The sequence below is a fragment of the Phoca vitulina genome, unplaced genomic scaffold (genome assembly GCF_004348235.1).
Source record: "Phoca vitulina isolate PV1807 unplaced genomic scaffold, GSC_HSeal_1.0 scaffold84, whole genome shotgun sequence".
NCBI classification, from domain to species: domain Eukaryota; kingdom Metazoa; phylum Chordata; class Mammalia; order Carnivora; family Phocidae; genus Phoca; species Phoca vitulina.
In genome coordinates, this window is record NW_022589787.1 from 1856500 (window position 1) to 1875338 (window position 18839).

An 18839-nucleotide genomic window follows, 5' to 3' on the forward strand; every position below is an offset into this window, starting at 1 on the left:
TCCTGCTCTGGGATGATGACAGCACCCCATTTTAAAAGATGGCTATTTTTAATATTTATGTCAGCTCTGTGTCACTGCAAGAAAGATTTGAGGCAGCTCAGAAAAAAAAATACTTGGCACAAAAGAAGGCTTAAAAAAAAAGTAAACGAGTAGTGACTACAGTTAACAATACTGCCCCGTATATTTGAAAGTTGCTGAGTAAATCTTGAAAGTTCTCATCACAAGAAAACAAAATTGTAGCCATGTGTGGTGATGGATGTTAACTAGACTTACTGTGGTGATCATTTCGCAATATGAACAAATGTTGAATCCTTATGTTGTACACTTAAAACTAATATAATATTGTATGTCCATTACATCTCAACTTTTTAAAAAGAGTGAATGAGGAACTTGTGGTGGAAATAAATGGGGGAAGATGCTGGAAATGACATCCAAGTGCACTGCAGGTTGGAGGATTGTCAGGCTCAGAAGTCCCCACCAGCCACGGCAAAGTGGGGAGCCCCAGCTTGTGGAATTCTAGCTAAAAGTGTGTAGAGGCACCTTTGGTTGTCACAGTGACCAAGGGGGAATCACAGGTTCACTCATGAGTGCCAGCCCCAAATAAATCCTGTGCAATAAACACCCCACCCAAAATACTGACAGTGCTCATGATGAGATCCATAAGCTAAAAAACAAGCCAACCAGTCCAAAGAAGCCTGCCTGGTCTTGATTCCAGGGCTGGTTCTCCTATGGGAGCTCATGAAGAGATCTCAGTGACAGAGGAAGAAAATCCCGTGTATGACCTTGATTGACACATCTTATGTGACAGAGAAAGAGACTCCCCAGTGGCATCCTTTCTGAAATGCAGGAGCTCATTTCCTTGGGCACTTCTTAAAGCCTCCTTCAGTATAGGCTGATGGCAAGACTCCCAAGCATGATTGAGACAGGCAGCCTGGGACAGACCAGGTGTTAGGAGAATAGGGCTTAGGCTGGCCGAACTCCCTTCCGGACACTTCCTCATCCCTGACAACTCATGCTACTTTCATTTCACCTGGAGTTTGACCCCTGCATCCTCTACACAGACCTGCAGGGACAACAGTGAACAGAAGGTTAGAAACCCCTGACAGGGTTTGAATTTTCCAGCCACAAGGCTGTTGGTGAGTGCCGGCAGTCAGACCCCACATTTCCCTTCCTACTTCTCACTCAGCATCAACTGTACATCTTCAAGCTGTGGCTGAGGCTCTTAAAGCAGAATTCAGATACAGAAGATCTGATGCCAAACTCAGAAACACCCTTGAGGAGAAAATATTCCAGAGCTACACTCTCAGAATAGGGCATCACTTCTGCTGTGTTGCCATTTAGCAAACCAGAACAACAACTGGATAAATGTCAGGAGTCAGCTGGTCATAAATATTCTTTGTAATTTTAAATACTGTTTTGAGAAACTCATAAATGTACAGTGGAAATCAGAATTATAAGAACTGGGTCCTGTTCCCCACAGCCATAGGCTGGTCATGGGCTCAGGCGGGTCAGGGATCCTCTCAGACCCTCGGTTCCACACCTATCTACTAGGAAAGTGGCCTGGCCTGATGATGTGGTGGGGGTGGGGGTGGGGGTGGGGCACAAGGGGTGGGGTGCAGGCGCTCTGATGCCCAGAAGGCCAGCATGGGAGGTACCGTATGGACTGGTGCCCAGGATACCCTGGAAGTATCAGGTCACTTACGAGCTCTGAGAAGCCACGGACCACCTGCCTTCGCTTCAGGTTGGTCTCTCCATCCAGGTTGGCAGTCTCGATGTGGCACAGTCCATCCGGGTCACTGGAGGAGAGCAGCAGAATGTCCGCAGGGATGATCTCATTGCAGCGGAGACGCACAAAATCTCCCACTCGGATTTCTTTCCAGAATCGATTCACATACTGCTTCTCCTCCCTGGTAAAGAAACTGCCATTAACAAGACTGGCAGAAAGTTGATCATACCTGAATCTGTGTGATGGGCACATGCAGCTCATTTAACAAATATTTCTATTTTCCAGTATGTTAAAAATTTCCATAATAAAAAGTATTTAAAAAGGATATTCATAAAGGCCACATATACTATGACTCCATTTATATGAAACATTCAGAATAGGCAAATCCATGGACATAGAAGGTAGATTAGTGGTTGCCAGTGACTAGGAGGAAGGGAAATGGGGAGAAACTGTTTACTGGGTACAGGTTTCCATTTGATTAAAACGTTCTGGGACTAGGTAGTGGTGCCTCTCCTTGTGTGAGCTCCCAGAGAATCTGAATTCAGGCATCAGGTCCAGATCTCAAGGTGGACCAAGTCAGTCGCATTTATATGACTTCTGAACTTTGCGAGAAGTATTGAGAGTTTTACATATCTATTTAATTCCACACTGTGGATTTGAGGAAACCCAAGGCAAACTTCCAGGAGCTCCTAGCCATCAGCTGCCCCAGATGGGAAGAGAGAAGTATCCCCTTCCATTTTAAGCCTCTGTTTTCTTGTTCTTCTAATTCAAGATCCACCAAGCCAATTATGTACAAAGCACAGTTTGGCCACCATAAGACCAACAAAGATAAATTAGGTATAGCTCTGTACTCAAAAATAATGCAAGGCAAGACCAAACCACTGGATAGCAACCCTTGGGGATTGTATAATGAAGTCCCCAGTGTGAGCAAATGTATTCTTCCTGGGCCAACACAATGCTCCCTACAAGGCCAGGGTGTTCTCCAAGACTGCTTCAACAGCTGTGATAGAGTCCCATCAGCCTCCAGCTCGAGGTCAGCTGACCCTGAGATAAGGCGCAGAATTGTCACTCAATCACCTGAGCCTCCTGCTGGCTCCATGTCAGTCTGACCTCTTCCCTGTGGACAGATAGCCTTGATGTGTGATAGATGAAACAACATTTAAAAATGTTCCCATTTTCTTTTAAAGGTCAAACCTTGACTTTATGATCATTGCAAGCATTAGCTCCTTCGTCTCTCTTCCTTATCATGACCAGTTGCTGAGTCCCCACAGAAAGTACAGAGAAATCCGAAAGAGCCCATCCTCTTCCAGAAGAAAGTTTCCAAAAGCTAAGTCACCATTTAGTCACTGAGGAGGGCAGCATGCACTCTGAGAGTGAGGTGGACAGGCTTTGTTGTGATGGGAGTTGCCAGGAGACCGGTGGTCCCAGACTTTCCCTGGGACAGGCACAGGAAGGTGATGACAAGGAGAGGAGCAGAACTGTCTGTGTTCAGTTTATCTTAACTACATTCCATTTATAGAACTCATCGAACATAAAGTCAGTTTCCTTCTGCCTTGGAATCTTAAAACATTAGCTTGCCCATTCCATCAGAGCACTGTTTTTAAAAAAGAAACTTACTTTGGTGGAGGCCTTGAGCCTCAAAGGAGATTCCCCCACGGCACCCCCGTCTCCCCCAGTGTGCCTGCAGACTGCACGCACTGGGTCAGGAGATCTCTGCTGACAGTCCTGGTGAGAGGACCCACGTGAGCCATGGGAAGCAAAGGAAGAAGGAGCAGAGTGGCTCCAGGATGCCTGAAAGAGTGCTGGCTTCTGTGAAAAGGCCCTGCAGGTCACAGGAATTCCTGCAGCAGGCTGGGTCCTTGAAAACCCAAACCTGGGAGTTATTTGTGGAAGAAGAGCAGCAGGATGGAACCCCTTCGACACCTCAACAGATCAAAGATTTCCCCACCGAAGCCCCGCACTCCCATCGACGATTTCCAGCTGGAGGACCCGAGCTGAGTGTGGACCCTACACCAACCTCTGCAATGTCCCTGCCTACTTTTCTCTTTTTTTATCATATAATATTATATATTAAATATATCATATATATTTTACATATGTTACATTATATATTCACATATATATGTATATATAATATATATTACATATGACACATACATTATATATGAGTAGCCCTTTTTCTCATGAGGAGGGTATAACACTTATTTTTTCCCAGCAACTGTATTTGGACATAGGGTCTTAAGGTGGAAATGAGGTCACAGGGTGTGGTGCTAATCCAGTATGACTGATGTCCTTATAAGAAAAAGAGACACCAGGGATGTGTGCACACAGAGGAAAGACCATGTGTGGTCACAGAGGGAAGGTGACCATCTGCAAGCCAAAGAGAAAGGCTTCAGGAGAAACCAATCCTGCCAACACCTTGATCTTGGACTTCCAGACTCCAAAACTGAGAGACAATCGACTTGCTTAAGCCACTTGGTCTGTAGTGCTTTGTTATGGCTGCCTGAGCAGACGAACACCTAGTAACCGCAATTCCCATGACTCCTGCTAGAAGGACTGGCTCCCAGGCTGCCGTGACAGAGAAAGAGAGGCAGCAGAAGAAGCAATTAGTGGAGGGCATTGAGCCAGGCGATTTACCCACAGGCATGTGTCCCACGCTCCCTCACACATCTGTGCACAGGACAACACTGCAGAGAAGACAGAAATAAATCTCTCTGACACAATACTATGTAACACTGGCCTCCTAGTAACAGGTAAACAATTCAGAACTGCCTTCTATTTCCTCGGGTCAGTGTGGACACAGTTCAGGGTGGGCAGGATGTGTGACCCTCCTCTCCTTGGCAAAAATCTCAGGATTTTCACACTGCCCCATGGCCTCCCTGCCAACTCTAACCCCAACCAGGCAGAGGCCTGCCTCCTCCAGGAACCTAGGACTCTCCTGAGACACACAGCTTGTGTTTTCTTACAGTGGCAAGGTTTGAAGTCGCCATGTCCTCAATACTCTGGATTCCTTCACAGCAATTAGGAAGTAGCACTATTTAGTTTGCCACACAATATTCCTCCTAAGGACAGGTGCCAGCCACCCCATGTGGAAGGAGGATTCTGAGATGGCCCCAAGATCCCCAGCTCAGTCCTGGTGTACACACCACCATCAGCCCCCCTGAGTGAGGTAGGGACTGTGAATGTGGTGGAAATCACTCCTGCTGACATAACTAGGGTGACCAATCAGTAGACTATGAGCCAATCAAGAGAGAGACCATCTGAGTGGGCCTGACAGAGCCACAGGAGTCCCATAAATCTGGGCCTCAGGCCACAGGCAGGAAGTCAAACGCTGGAAGTGGCCACACGGCCAGAGCTGAGAGCACGGGGAGCTGAATTACTCCTGGAGCTGAATTACACCAAGAACCTAAAAGAACCTGGAAGAGGACCAAGCCTCAGACAAGACCACAGCCCCAGCCAACACCTCAACTGTAGCCTGGTGAGACCTTAGGCAGAGGACCCAGCCAACCCACGCCTGGACTCCTGACACCCAGAAACTAAGTTAATACATCTGCATTCTTTTTTTGACAAACAAAATCCTATTAGTTTCAGGTGTACATCATGGTGATTCAATATCTTTATACAATACAAAATGATCCTCATGATAAGTATAATTACCATCTGTCACCATAGAAAGTTATTACAATATTATTGACTATATTCCCTATGCTATACATTACATCCCCGTGACCTATTTGTTTTATAACAGGAAGTTTGTATCTCTTAATCTCCTTCAGAGATTTCGCCCTGCCACCCAACCCCACCCCACTCTGGTAACCAACGGTTGATTCTCTGTAACTATGAATCGGTTTCTGTTTTGTTTTGTTTGTTCATTTGTTTTGTTCTTTAGATTCCACATATTAAGTGAGATCACACAGTATTTGTCTTTCTCGGACTTATTCACTTAGCATAATACCCTCTTGGTCCATCCATATTGTTGCAACATTGTTTTTAGTTGCTGAGTTTGCAGGGATTTGTTGCAGAGAAATAAAAAATTAATATGCACCATTCCAGGCAGCTCAATCTTCTACAGTGTGTAACAAACTAAAGATTCTACGGGCAGTTACCGGCAGTTTTATAATCTGCATACTTAAGGAAAAACTACCTCACAAGAAAAGAATGTAGAGCAAGACCGGTTAAAATCCAAACGCCCACAAAGTGGAAGCCCATCAGAGGGTATGAATAACATATTAAAATGAGGGGAAACCCTGGGGCTCCTGGGTGGCTCAGCTGGTTGAGCACCTGACTCTTGATTTTGGCTCAGGTCATAATCTTGGTCCTCAGAGATACTAAGCCCTGTACTATCAGGCTCTGTGCTCAGCAGGGAGTCTGCTTGAGATTTTTCTCTCTCCTTCTGCCCCTCCCCCTGCTCTCTTGTACTCTCTCTCTAAAATAAATAAATAAAATCTTTAAAATGGGGGGGTGGCGCCTGGGTGGCTCAGTTGGTTAAGCGACTGCCTTCGGCTCAGGTCATGATCCTGGAGTCCCTGGATCGACTCCCGCATCGGGCTCCCTGCTTGGCGGGGAGTCTGCTTCTCCCTCTGACCCTCCCCCGTCTCATGTGCTCTCTCTCATTCTCTCTCTCTCTCAAATAAATAAATAAAATCTTAAAAATAAAATAAAATAAAATGGGGGGAAACCCTGAAAATGTGCCATCTTGAAATAGTGGCTATGTTACAAATAATTACAAACGTGGTGCCTGATTGCTCCACAGGAATGACAATTGGCTCTTCCAATTAGCTGCAAATCCCTGCTAATTCCTGAAAGATCTCAACTCCTCAGAGTGTTGAACCAAGATTTCAAAGGCCATGAGTGAAAAAACTGTGGTTCTTTTGAAATGTGGGCAAAAAACAGGGAGGGTAGAGTGATAAAGATGTCTTATATTTATATTTAAAAGAACCATGTATGAAGTCATAGGCAAAAATGAGTCTTTTCTTAAAAAGCCCTCGCACTGTTTTGTTTTTTTTTTCTGCACCAACCACCTCACTTTGGGGTCTGCTGTTTCCTCAGCTAAACAGTGAGAACGTTAAATAGATGATTTTGAAAATCTGTTCTGAGGCTAATGTGAGCCTTCTGAGGTTAATAGATTTCCTCTTCTGGGAAAATCTATTACTAACATTTTATAATTAGTCATGCTGAGCTTTGCAGTTCTCATCTGAGCCTTTTTTTGTTCAAAACAACACAATGCAGGGGTGAAAGAATAAGGAAAGATGAGGATGATGAGTGACCAATTTTATTTGAAGACAAGCAGTAAATAAAATTTAAAGATCCCTTAATTCATCATTTTTGGTTATTTAATATTTAGGCTGAGTTAAACTATTTATTTGTACTAGTTATGTTTTTAAGTTTCTTTAGTAAACAATTCCCTAAGAGGAGATAGCGGACTTACAGAATTTACAGGAATTACTTTTAAGTAGTTGAAAGCATGTTTTCCCTGGAAAACTGTTACTTTCACGTAGCTCTTCTTCACGAATACAGGGTTCAAGATATACTGCTCTGAAATGTCTTGCTAATGTTTTATTTTTTGAAAGGCATCAGAATCTTCACCCGTTGCAGCCTCACTGACCCCTGATCCCTCCAGTGTTTTGGTGTCTCTGCCATGGTTCAGGGTTTTCAACAATGTATTTATAAATCTCTCCAATGTAGTGAAGGTGGATCTATTTCATAAAACTAAACTTAGATAAAGTTAAGAAAAAAAGGCATTGGCAGAAAATGAGGGAATCATACTTTCATCTTTAATGTGCTGTTTTCCAGTAGATTTGCATTTAGATTATTGGCTATAATTTTCCCTAACAGTAAAGGAGCATTTTTTTTTTTTTTTTTTTAAGGTGACAACAGATTCCGAATTTGCCACAACCAGTCAACATCCCTGGTGACCCACTGCCACTCCTCGTACAAGGATGGTCACAACAATAATTGGATCGTCACTGTCCCTGATCTCCAGCCTGGTCTCTGAATTCCTGAAGGAACTCGTTCTGTTTTTAAGAGTCTTCCCGGGCTGCAGAGAGAGGGAAACTCATTTCTGATTCCACACACAAGTTACTCCTCTGGTGTAATATGACATGATCATTGAAGCTCTGTGACACTGTAATCAACAAAGAGTAGCAGCGGGTGTTTGCAGGACCACGCTGCCCCAGAATACTGCAAGCCACATGCCTGCAGCTGCCCCCTGCCGGCTTCCAGGGCATCTTACAGTTGGAGATGCTTGCCTCTTCTATTTTTTGGTATTTGAGATGAATGAAAAGTTCAAAATGCCTGTAACATGCATACACATTCGATTTTCTTACCCTTACATTATCTAACAACTTTCAATGGCCATATTTTATTGTATACTTTCCTATGTTGTAAAAATGTCAGCTTTAATTCAATGGCAAATTATTTTCACAACTACACATGGGAACCCCACTCCTGCCCTCCCACCATTCACCACACCCACACCCTGCTCGTGTGCTGGAATGGGGGCGCACAGGGTAACAGAGGCACATCTCACTTGCCTCCCTTGCTTTCTCCCCTCCTTTAAAAGTGTCTCTTCTAATAAGACCAATCAACGAAGGAATATCTTCGATGGGGATGAGTAAGAAAGAGAGGAAGAGAAAGAAGAGATGCAGGGTTGGGATTTTTTTTTAAGATTTGAGCACTACAATTTTTAAGTACAATTTAATGCTGAAAGGAAGAACACTTGTTTAGATTAGGTAATTGGGGACTGATTCCTAGAAGAGGGGACATCTGAATTTAGATCCTAAAGGATGAAAAGAATCTTTTCTTTTTTTAATTTTTAAAAAATATTTTATTTATTTGAGAGAGGGAAAGAGAGAGAGCACGAGTTGGAGGGATAGGCAGAAGGACAAGCAGACACCTTGCTGAGCGCAGAGCCTGCCATGGGGCTGGCGGTGGGGTTGGAGTTGGGGCTGGAGACAGGGCTCGATCCCAGGACCCTGAGATCATGACCTGAGCCTAAGTCAGACACAAAGTAAATCAGTAAGAGAAATACAATTATCATATGATTTCACTCATATGTGGAATTTAAAAAACAAAACAGAAGATCATAGGAGAAGGAAGGAAAAATAAAACAAGACAAAATCAAACAGGGAGACAAATCATAAGGGACTCTTAATCATAGGAAACAGAGAGCTGCTGGAGGGGAGGGGGTGAGGGGATGGGATAACTGGGTGATGGGCATTATGGAGGGCACATGATGTGATGAGCACTGGATATTATATAAGGCTGATGAATCACTGAACTCTACCTCTGAAACTTAATAATACACTGTATGTTAATTAATTGAATTTAAATAAATAAATAAATAAATAAATACATGGGCCTGTGAGTATTCACATTCTCCAGCCCCAGTGGCTGGAATGTGGGTGCCACTGACCTTACCCAGGAGTGGGTCCACTGTGGGAAGGAACAGAGTCCAATTGTGATCTCTTCAAGGTGCTGATGGGGTATGTGGGTTGGGCTTGTAGGAGATGCCCACAGCTTTGAAGACAAAGGCAAATAAAGATAGGAATTTGGAGCTCATGGCATGGAGGTGATGAGTCCCCTACTGTGGATGCCATCACTCAGATTACCAGAGATATCACCTTCTATTATCTTTTTTTCCCCTTCACCTTCTATTATCTTCATAGAAGGAAACAGTGATGAGGGCTAAAATTGGACTAGGGGACCATGAAGGGTAGGTCAGTGATGAGGTAGGGAAACCAGCAGGGGTAGCTGGGCAGGAGTCCAGAGTGCCATGCCTTCCACTGCCATATTTTCATTTATTTTTTTGAAAAGGCAACTTTTATGGCACACACCTGAAATGGCACACCCACTAAGATCAAAGGTCACCTTTCAAACATTCCTGGTATTTTGTCTCCCTTCAGACCTGTTCACCACTGAAGCACATTTCAAGTCTTTCAGCCAACACCAGCTGGAGGTCTAGACACCAAACTCTGTCAGTATTGAGACATCATTATCTTAATAATAACAACAAAAGAACAATAAACACAGCTTCCCTCCAGACCACTCATTATGAACTAGGCAATGTGCAGAGCATTTTATATCCTTTATCTCAGTGAGTCCTCACACAATCCTAACATTATATTCCCATTTACAGACATAGAAATAGAGGTGGAATGACCTGCCCAAAGTCACAAGCCAGGAAGACACACTAAGGACCAAATCTGCCTGACTCCAGGGACCATGAAGCCTTCCAGCCATCTGGTTTTGAAAGCACATCTGATCTGGTGGCTTAAAGGAGGAACAACTAAAACTCCTAAAGGAGTTGTCTGGTGACAACTTTGCAAAATTCCAAGCCAAAAACTCTGTATTTTTCCTTTTAAGTTATGCAGCCCAGAGACCGATGTGGTCTGAAAATAAAATATTGCTATGCCTGAATAAGGGTGGAAAGGCAGACAGTTCCAGACCTATGCAGTGTTTGACACACACAGAATAACAAATCTCAGTCCATTTGCCTAAACTCCTGCCTATTTGCAAACGACCAGAGCAGCCACGTCCAAGGTTAGAAGTCACCAAAATGTGGTCTCTGCTACAAACTGGGAAGTGTGCCCTAAATGGGCCTTGACAGATTGAGAAATGAGCTCATCACTAACTGAGACCACCTGTGGCCAAGAGCCTCTGAGCTTGGGCAACCTGAAGGACACCACCCACCTTAGGCCTCTGACTCTGGGGAGCCCCACTCTGGGACTGAAGGGCAGTTGGTGGGTTTTCACTGAGGCTGGAGAACGGTTTTTTCTCATGGCTTCGGAATGACCTGGCAGCTTTGACAAGTGTTCCCAGCTTGGGTCGGGCACACGTGGCACTGTGGGAGACAAGGCTATAGACCAAACTGCTCATGTTCAAATATAGCAGCTCCCCTACCACGGGCATCTTACAGGTCACTTCCGTGAAAAGCTGCCCCACCCTTTCTTGAAAAATGCCTCCCCCAGAGAATATTTACAAACAATTCTACGCAGCTGGCTCTGGAATCATCAATAATGACTGATGATGCCTCACATCTGGCCAGTGCTCCCACTGAGGGTTAGAAGCCCCAGCACAGGCACTTTCTTGCCAAGTTAATGACTCACCTTCTATTAAGAGGAGCAAGGGAAGGAGAGGGCTTGGGGCTCAGGAGCCTGAACTTCAGCACCTCAAGTGCCTGGTCTATAAATGTGGGTCTGTCTTCCCACAGAAACTGTTCGTATCTAACCCCCAGCAGCCTTCATTCTGGTCCCACAGGCTTCCCGCTCTCCAGGTGGACATCAAACCGTCCCCAAGGACCTCCCAATTGAGCAAGGCCACAGTCTCTATTTTGACATCACTTTCCATTTTTTTTTTGTGCATGATTTTTCCCCACTATTATTTTTGAAGCAAGTGTTTGATTTTGACTAATAAAATCAGAAATACTACAAATGAACAAGTTATACCTTACATTTAATTTGTGGTTTGGACTTAAAGCGAGAGCTGTTACTTTGTTTTCTTAACTTAGAAAGAGGGTATAATTATTCATAGCAGTTAAGTGAAATAGAGCACCCACATGAGTAGAGTCATATTGAAAATAAGATTACATGCTGAGCACCATTCTATACTATTTCATTGGCACAGAGCAATTAATCCCTGTAAAAAGAAAGTTCTTTTCCAAACATCAAATTGATTCTGGCCTGTCAGCTTGTCACATTTCCTGTTGATAAAACATCCCATGGAGGAGACAGGCATGTTGCAACTAAAGTTGTGTTTCATTTACTAAACCAACAAAAACAGAATTGGTAGAAATTTCTGGATGCTTTGTGTCTTACAGACAAGAGAGGTGAATGCATCGTCTTCTCCTCTCGAAAAGTTCAAGGTTGAGCTAGGTTCAAAGGTAAAGTATCTTAAAAACAGAACACGTTTTTAAGAAAAAGGGAAGACCACGGAACGAACCTAATATGCCAACCAACTAGGCTGAGGCCTCCCCAGCCTGGGCAGACTTCTTTAGAACTCCTGGGGCCCAGGAAAGGGAGAGCTACACAACACATTTTAAGCAAACAGAATGAAGGAGAAACCAGGATGCAGCGAGGCAAGCCCTAAATGGGAGGTTCATGGCAAGTGGTCCAAGAACCTCGTGGAATAATCATCAGTGCCAAGGCCTGATGCCTTGGGGATAAGAAAATCCTTCATGGAATTTATTTTTCATATTGTGAACAAATAAAGGCGTGTGTGCAGAGCACAGACAGAGAGACAGAGAAAAGGAAAATTCTCACAGCACTCTAAAAAGATCCACTGAGACTCTAAAATTACCCCAAATTTAATAAACCCACATTACACAACAGGCAGAAGTAGACAGCCCAGAATGAGAGACAGCGGCTTTCAAGCAGTGGTTCTCAACCTCAGCACAAATGGTATTTGGGCCAGATAATTCTTTATCACAGAGGGCTGGCCATCTTGCTTTGCAGCATCCCTGGCCTCCACCCAAGAAATGCCAGTAGTGCGTCCCTCCCCACAAGCTGTAACAGCCAAAAATGGCTCCAGACGTTGCCAAATGTCTCTTGAGGGACAAAATCATCCCAGGTTGAGAAACACTGCTTCAAAGCACCTGGGACAAACATTCTGGAAAATGGATTATTAAGTAAACATTTACAGGACCAACATATTTTAAAAATCATATATGTGAGAACTCAGCACTAAAACAGAAATGGCAAAATCTGCCGCAGGAACTTGACCCAAATATGTTGTGCAACATCCAGAATGTGTCTTCTTTCTACCCTAAATTGAAACATCTGCTCCTCTGGTGAGACATGCTAATGGCTTCTGAATTTAATACTAAAAGTCAGAGGCAGTGAGAGAAGATACTTGGGAGTGATTTTTCTGCAGTGAATCTTGTGATAGCAAAATTACCAAAAGTACGGTAGTTTAACCCAAATGCATGAAATGTATTTTCTGAAATACTTGTTATTCCAGATGTCTCCTAAAAGCTACATGTATAGTAAGAAATGCTCCACATATGTGTAGAGGCACATGTATGCATGGAGGAGACTGCTCAAATGAGCCAAGATGAAGGAAAATATTGACCCCTCTGAGATAAAGTCAGGAAGTGCTGAAGGCTGTCCCGGCAGAACTCATATAACAAGGACCTCAGGCTTCTTTAGAACGAAGATGAGATAGATGCAGTTTCTCAGCCTACACTGTGCTATGCTGGGACCACACAATTATTTGCTATAATGCAACACTGCCTATCCAGAAGAAACAATTTTTCCCAGGAAATGTACCAGCCTGTGACAGCAAAATGATACCTTAAAACAAGATCACTCAGAAACCCCCTGGTGAGTTTCAACATAAAACTTTTTTTTTTTTTTTTTGACAAATCATTTCTACTGCAGTTTTTTCTGAATTTTATGGGACATTCTCAAAACAGCTCCACAGACATCAAGACCAGGAGATCAGATTTGTCATCTCAATAATAATATTACTGCCATTTGAAGCATGTAATAAACACTTTGGGGACACTTTGAGTTGTCAAGGTAATTTCTTCTACATTAATTCACTTGTTGGTATGATATTCTCACAAAATGGGCAGAAGTAATATGATACACATTCTTGCAGGCCCTAAAGCTGGGAGAGGTCCAGTGTTTTTTAGTAATTTTTCCTAAGAGGCTGCAATAATTCACATTTCTCCACTGGTATCTAAGAGTACCAGCCCCTTATTTCTGCAAGCAATAGCTGCTTCTTTCTCTCTTCAAAACCTCCCTGCCAGTTTGATAGGCAGGACAGGACACTTTACCTTTATATCTGCATCTCCCTTACTCGCAGGCCAACTGACTTGTTCTTCTGGGAATTAACGCTTATGTTCCCCCTCATTTTCTCCTATTGTATTTTTTGCTTCCTTCTTGACAACTTCATTTGTGAGAACTTTCATATTAAAAATATTAATTTCCTTCCTTCTGCCTTGAAAATATTTTTTCCTCTAAAGAATTATGGTTTTATAATGTTTATTTGTGGCATATTTTGTCATAACAGTTAAGATTTTTATTTAGTTAAATATGCCTGACCTTTCTAGGCCTGGCTAAGGAAGTCTCCTGTGCCCCTGGACTGTACATGTAGCCTCCTTATTTTTTGGGGGGGAAGGGGAAGAGTACAGAGTTCTCTTCATATTTAAATGTTCAAACCAACTGATACTCATTTTTATAGAAGGCACAACCAAAGGGTCCAATGCTTTTTCCTCCACATAGCCAATTGTATAAACACTATTTATTAAATAAACCTTTTCCCAAAGAACTGAAATACCTACTCTAAAATTCTCACATACAATATCATTTATTGGAGGTTTATCTACGATGTTCAAGCAATCAGCTTGTCATTTTTCCTGTCCACACTGTGGTATTACTGGTTTGATTGCACAGTGTATCAGATCAGCTCCAGCACTGGGTGCCCCCCTCTGGGGGAAAGAAGCCCCAGGGCAGCCGGCCCAGCACGTGGCGTGACTGCTGGATGGGTTCCTGCCCTTACTCAGCAGGGCACCTGTGAGTCATGGACACCTTATGCTGCAGCCCTGGTTCCACTAACTGGAACAAAGTCCTTCCTTCATCTTTTAAAACATGTCTTGGCTATCCTGGAGCATTATACACTTTTAAGGCCATTTGATTCAATTCCAAGAGAACCTTCTAGGCAGAATCGCACCACACACCACACACAGGCATACTCTCCTTGGGAGAAACTGGGATTATGACAGCACTCAATCTCCCACCCAGGGCCACGGGAAGCTTTCATCGCCTAGTGCTTGCTGACATCCTTTAGAAAGGTACTACACTTTTCTTCAGGAGGGGTTTGAGCCTTTCTTTTTAAATTTATTCCAAGGCATTTTACAGTTTTTGTTCCAGTTTTCACTAGCTGATCTTCCCCACTTCCCTTCTTGGGTGTGCTCAGTGTCTTCAATGACTGTGAGCAGTTCTTCTTTGTGTGGCCACAAGTCTCCTTGCCCCTCCCCGGCCCCTCCCACTGCCCCACCGGATTTCTCTTGTTCAAACCATCTTCCTCTCCCTGGCGGCCAGGCCCCTTTGGTGGAATGGTTACTATTCTTGGTTAGCGCACCTGGGTTCTGCTCCGCTTTCTAAAGTGAGGGCACGTGCCCTCCTCTGGAAGGTGAAGTAGCTCCCCAGCTGAGTGGGGAGCACTAGCCTTCACCCAGCCCTCCCTGGCAGTCTCTTCCAGCCTCAGGAGCAAGAAAGATACCAGAGACCAGAGCATCTGGTTACCCTTGCATGCACTGACACTCACCTTCCCCACTGAAGGGAAAAGACTTCTGCAGGCCCAGGCGTTTTCCAAGATGCTCTGTTTTGTGGGACCCACCTCAGGGCTCTCTGATGGTGTTCCCCTGTGCCTGCAGTCCATAGTGGGGAGGCTGCACCAGTGCTTGCTTCCCACGGACCCAGATGGACCCAAGACTGCTCTACATGCAAGGAGACCTAGGCCCCAGGGGCCACCCTGCTCAGGCATGTGAGGTTGGAGGGAGAAAGGGTTTGTATGCAGGCCACCGTTTCCCCAGAGTCCCCTGCTTCCTCTGAATCAGAATTTGAAAGAGAAAAGCCTTCACTGATGACAAGATCCCTCCCTTTCATTTGATATTCTGAGGGGACTAAAAACCAGAGAAGCAGAGCAGTTTTCTTACTCAATGGGCATGGCAGACTGGGTCAGTGGAGCCCAAATTGTCTCTCACTGCACCACTCAGAAGTCTTCCTGAGGCTTATTGAACTACATTTACCTCCAGAGCAGTCCCTGACCAACACCACTCTGGGTTTCTCCCTACTATGCAAAATTAGAAATCATGCAAGCAACCTCTTCTCTATATTAAGCCTTTCTAAAAGAATCAGTACAATAACATTTCTCCAAAACATATTATAAATGTCCTTCAATTATGACAGACTACAAAGCATAGTCAGTGAAAGACCTCAAAATAAGCACTGCTCTTTTCAGAGACGTAGCTCCTGGAATAGAAGGAATATTAAAATATAGATCAAACTATGCTATGGTGACACAATTTATTTTGAGGCAGTTTGTATGGTGACATAAGACACCTTTGGGATTCACAGTTTGAGAGCCAAATCTCAATGTTCTCTAGTAAAGCAATAATGGCAACAGTCACCCAGGGAAACTGATTTCACCCAGTAATTTTCTGACAATAATCAACAGTGCTGGAATTCAGGAGGACTAGTGAGCTCTTTGTTTTCCTCCTTGAGTAAAAACATGCTGAGACTGGCCATGCTGACAGTCCCCCGCGTGCCATGCAAGCCAGACCCCACGATGGCCACTGCAGAGTCACTATTTCCATTCCATTTCTGCAGTGCCCCTGAGGTGGTGACATTCCCATTTTAAGTATGAAGATACTGAGGGTCAGAGGGGGTTAAGTCAGTGCCCCAAAGCTCTCAGGTAGAAGTCAGGAGACCTACTCCAAAACTCATGTAACCATTGCTTTCCAATTTTAGATTATTAGGGGAAAAAATGCTGAGAAATGGGAATTGCTAAACCGTACATGTTTTTGCCAGTCTTTATTTAGGAGAAAAAAAAAAAAAAAACAGGAGCTCCTGGGTGGCTCAGTCGGTTAGGCATCTGACTCTTGATTTTGGCTCAGGTCATGATCTCAGGGTGTGAGATCCAGCCCCGCATCTACTGGGCATGGTGCCTGCTTGGGATTCGCCCTCTCTCCCTCCGCCCCTCCCCCCACACTCCATGCCCCACCCCAACCCATCCCACTGGCTCTCACAAGCACGTTCACTCATGCTCTCTCTCAAAAAAAAAAAAAAAAAGAAAAGACAACTCAATTTAGAAAGAAACAAAACATTACTCTTCTCTGGAAAATTGAGCAGGATACGACTGGTTACATACAAAGTGCCTTCTGTCAACTCACAAATATACAAAGATAAGAAGCATGCCCCTGTGAGGAACTGAATCAGCCAGGAGGTTCCCACCAATCAGCACAAAATCACTGTCCCATAGCTGAGCTCACCCCATGAGGCAGATGACCGTCACACCGGTCCCTCACGGGGAAAGGCCTACGCCAACCTCTTACCTCTGGTCCAATTGTAAACACAGAATATTGACGACTTTGGGCCTTTGCTGCAGTCTACTGAGATGAGGAATAATAGACTCTTCCCTCAATCCTCCCTAGTGATTTGGGATTGAAAGGATTTGTGAATAAGAACAAAATATCATTTTAATGTTTTTGGACTTCTCTTTAAGAATCCAAATGCCACTGAATTAGATTTATGATTTTGGTTTCAGCAATGTGTTATGATCCATATCACTCCTATTATTAGTAGTATGTATTTTCCTGAAGTGTACCAGAGATAGGTACTAGCACTAAAATTACTGCCTGAAAATATTTCTGTAGACATTTTATTCTTTAACCCTGGAGTAGCGTGTCATGAAATCCACGGAAAAATCTGACCTGTGAAAAGTTTGTTTTAGAGCCAATGAATATGGCCCCAGCACCAGTCTATCTTTCATCCACACTGCCATGGTTCTGTCATGACCCAGCATGCACACACACAGAGCAATGCCCAGCACCTGAAGCTCCCACAGCAGGATGCTGGCTAGGGAGTCTAAGAGATGCCTCTGTTGGTGCACAAACTCAGTGCCGTCATCAGAGAGCAGTCATCCTCCTTCATAATGCGGCATCTTTCCACAGGGGGACGTAATGGATCCAACCACAGGTAACCCCATGGCCAAGCAGACATCCTGGGAATGGTCTGGACAGGTGTTCTCTGCCTGCAACCTGCCTGGTGTCCCCCTGGGATGGGCCAACTGGACTGCAAGACAACATGTCCCTGGGCAGAAGACAGGAGTAGCAGTAATTTGAACTTGCCTCTCCCTCTTTCAGCAGCTTTGGGAACTTTAGTAAGTTGGAAGTGTTATTTTTCAAGAATTCACAAAGCAGAAGCCTCTGTATACAGGACTCCTCAGTGGCGTGCCAAAAGGTTCTGACCCCAGCCCCCTCCACACTTTCTCCTACCTCCTCTTCCCCTCCCCCACTCTGTGGGCAAGGAGGGGTGCCTGAGGCCAGCACATGGTGGCTCCCTGCTCCCTCATCCCTGTCTTCCCTGGATGCCTTCCAGCGACTCTGCTCCCTTGAACTCAAGTCTATCTCTGACTTCTCTATTTTGTGCTACTTTTTTTTTTCTTTTAAATCACAGACTCACTCCTGATGGAGATGGGATGCCTTCCAAAGGGTGGGCAAGTTTTCAGGCCCCCTCCAGTGGGGATGGCCCCAGAAGGGGCAGCCCACAGCTGCTGATCTTCCCCCTCCCCTGGGGCCAGGGCTGAGTCTCTGCTCCACTCTGAGCCAGGGACACCTTAACGAGAGCCTGCTGTCCTGGGGGCAGAGGACAGAGACCACAGCACAGATCAGATGCATCACCCTGATCTCACCCTTGGCCAAGGTTCCACATCCTCCAGGGAAGTACATGGAATTAGGCTGAACAGGTGTCACACAGAGAGACCATGCTCGCCATAGTAAGAAGTTTTCTGACAACGCAGCTAAATATAAGACTTCTGTGACTATTACAAATGTAGTATTAGCTTTCTTCAAAACTTAACCCTTGCAAGGTTTGTCAAGGCAACAAATCTGGGATATGGACTTTGTTAACTGGCCAAGAAAGAACCTCATATGTCTCCCATCTGCCTTATCCCTTTAACATGTTGTTATAACCTCCTAGCACCTCTCACATCTGATACTCTTCTGGTGATGACAGTCCTGTCCTAATTGGGAGAACTGGACTCTACAGTCAACTAAATCAAAGTATCTTGGAAGCAAGTAAGTGTTCTTGAGGTGCTAAGCACAGCCTGTGTTTTGTGATTCAAGAGCCGGGATTTGAAGCTGGGGTGGCTCCCACCTCTGAGGCCAGTGCCCTAGGGTAAGAGTCACAGGGGCCCGCCCAGCTGCCACTGCCCACTGTCCCCTGCTGCCAGGAGAGCTTCAACAGGCACCCCCGAAGGCCCAGGAAACACTGTCGTGCAGGTCATTTGTCACAGAAAAAGGGGCCAAGCCCCTACCTTCACATGGATGACAGAATGCACATGTGAAATCACAATGACTCTTGGAATGTGCCTGGTGGGGGAAGGGTCA

At 44.6% G+C, this 18839-nt stretch overlaps 1 protein-coding gene across 4 annotated transcripts in view; it reads right to left on the reverse strand.

Moving 5' to 3' along the window:
* The window catches only part of ATP10A (ATPase phospholipid transporting 10A (putative)), a 195970-nt gene that overhangs the window by 119211 nt on the left and 57920 nt on the right, over positions 1 to 18839 (reverse strand). For all 4 annotated transcript variants that reach the window (XM_032395422.1, XM_032395424.1, XM_032395423.1 and 1 more), the window contains exon 2: positions 1703 to 1907. In XM_032395422.1, the coding sequence (XP_032251313.1) occupies positions 1703 to 1907 (205 nt within the window). The remainder of the gene's footprint in view (positions 1 to 1702; positions 1908 to 18839) is intronic.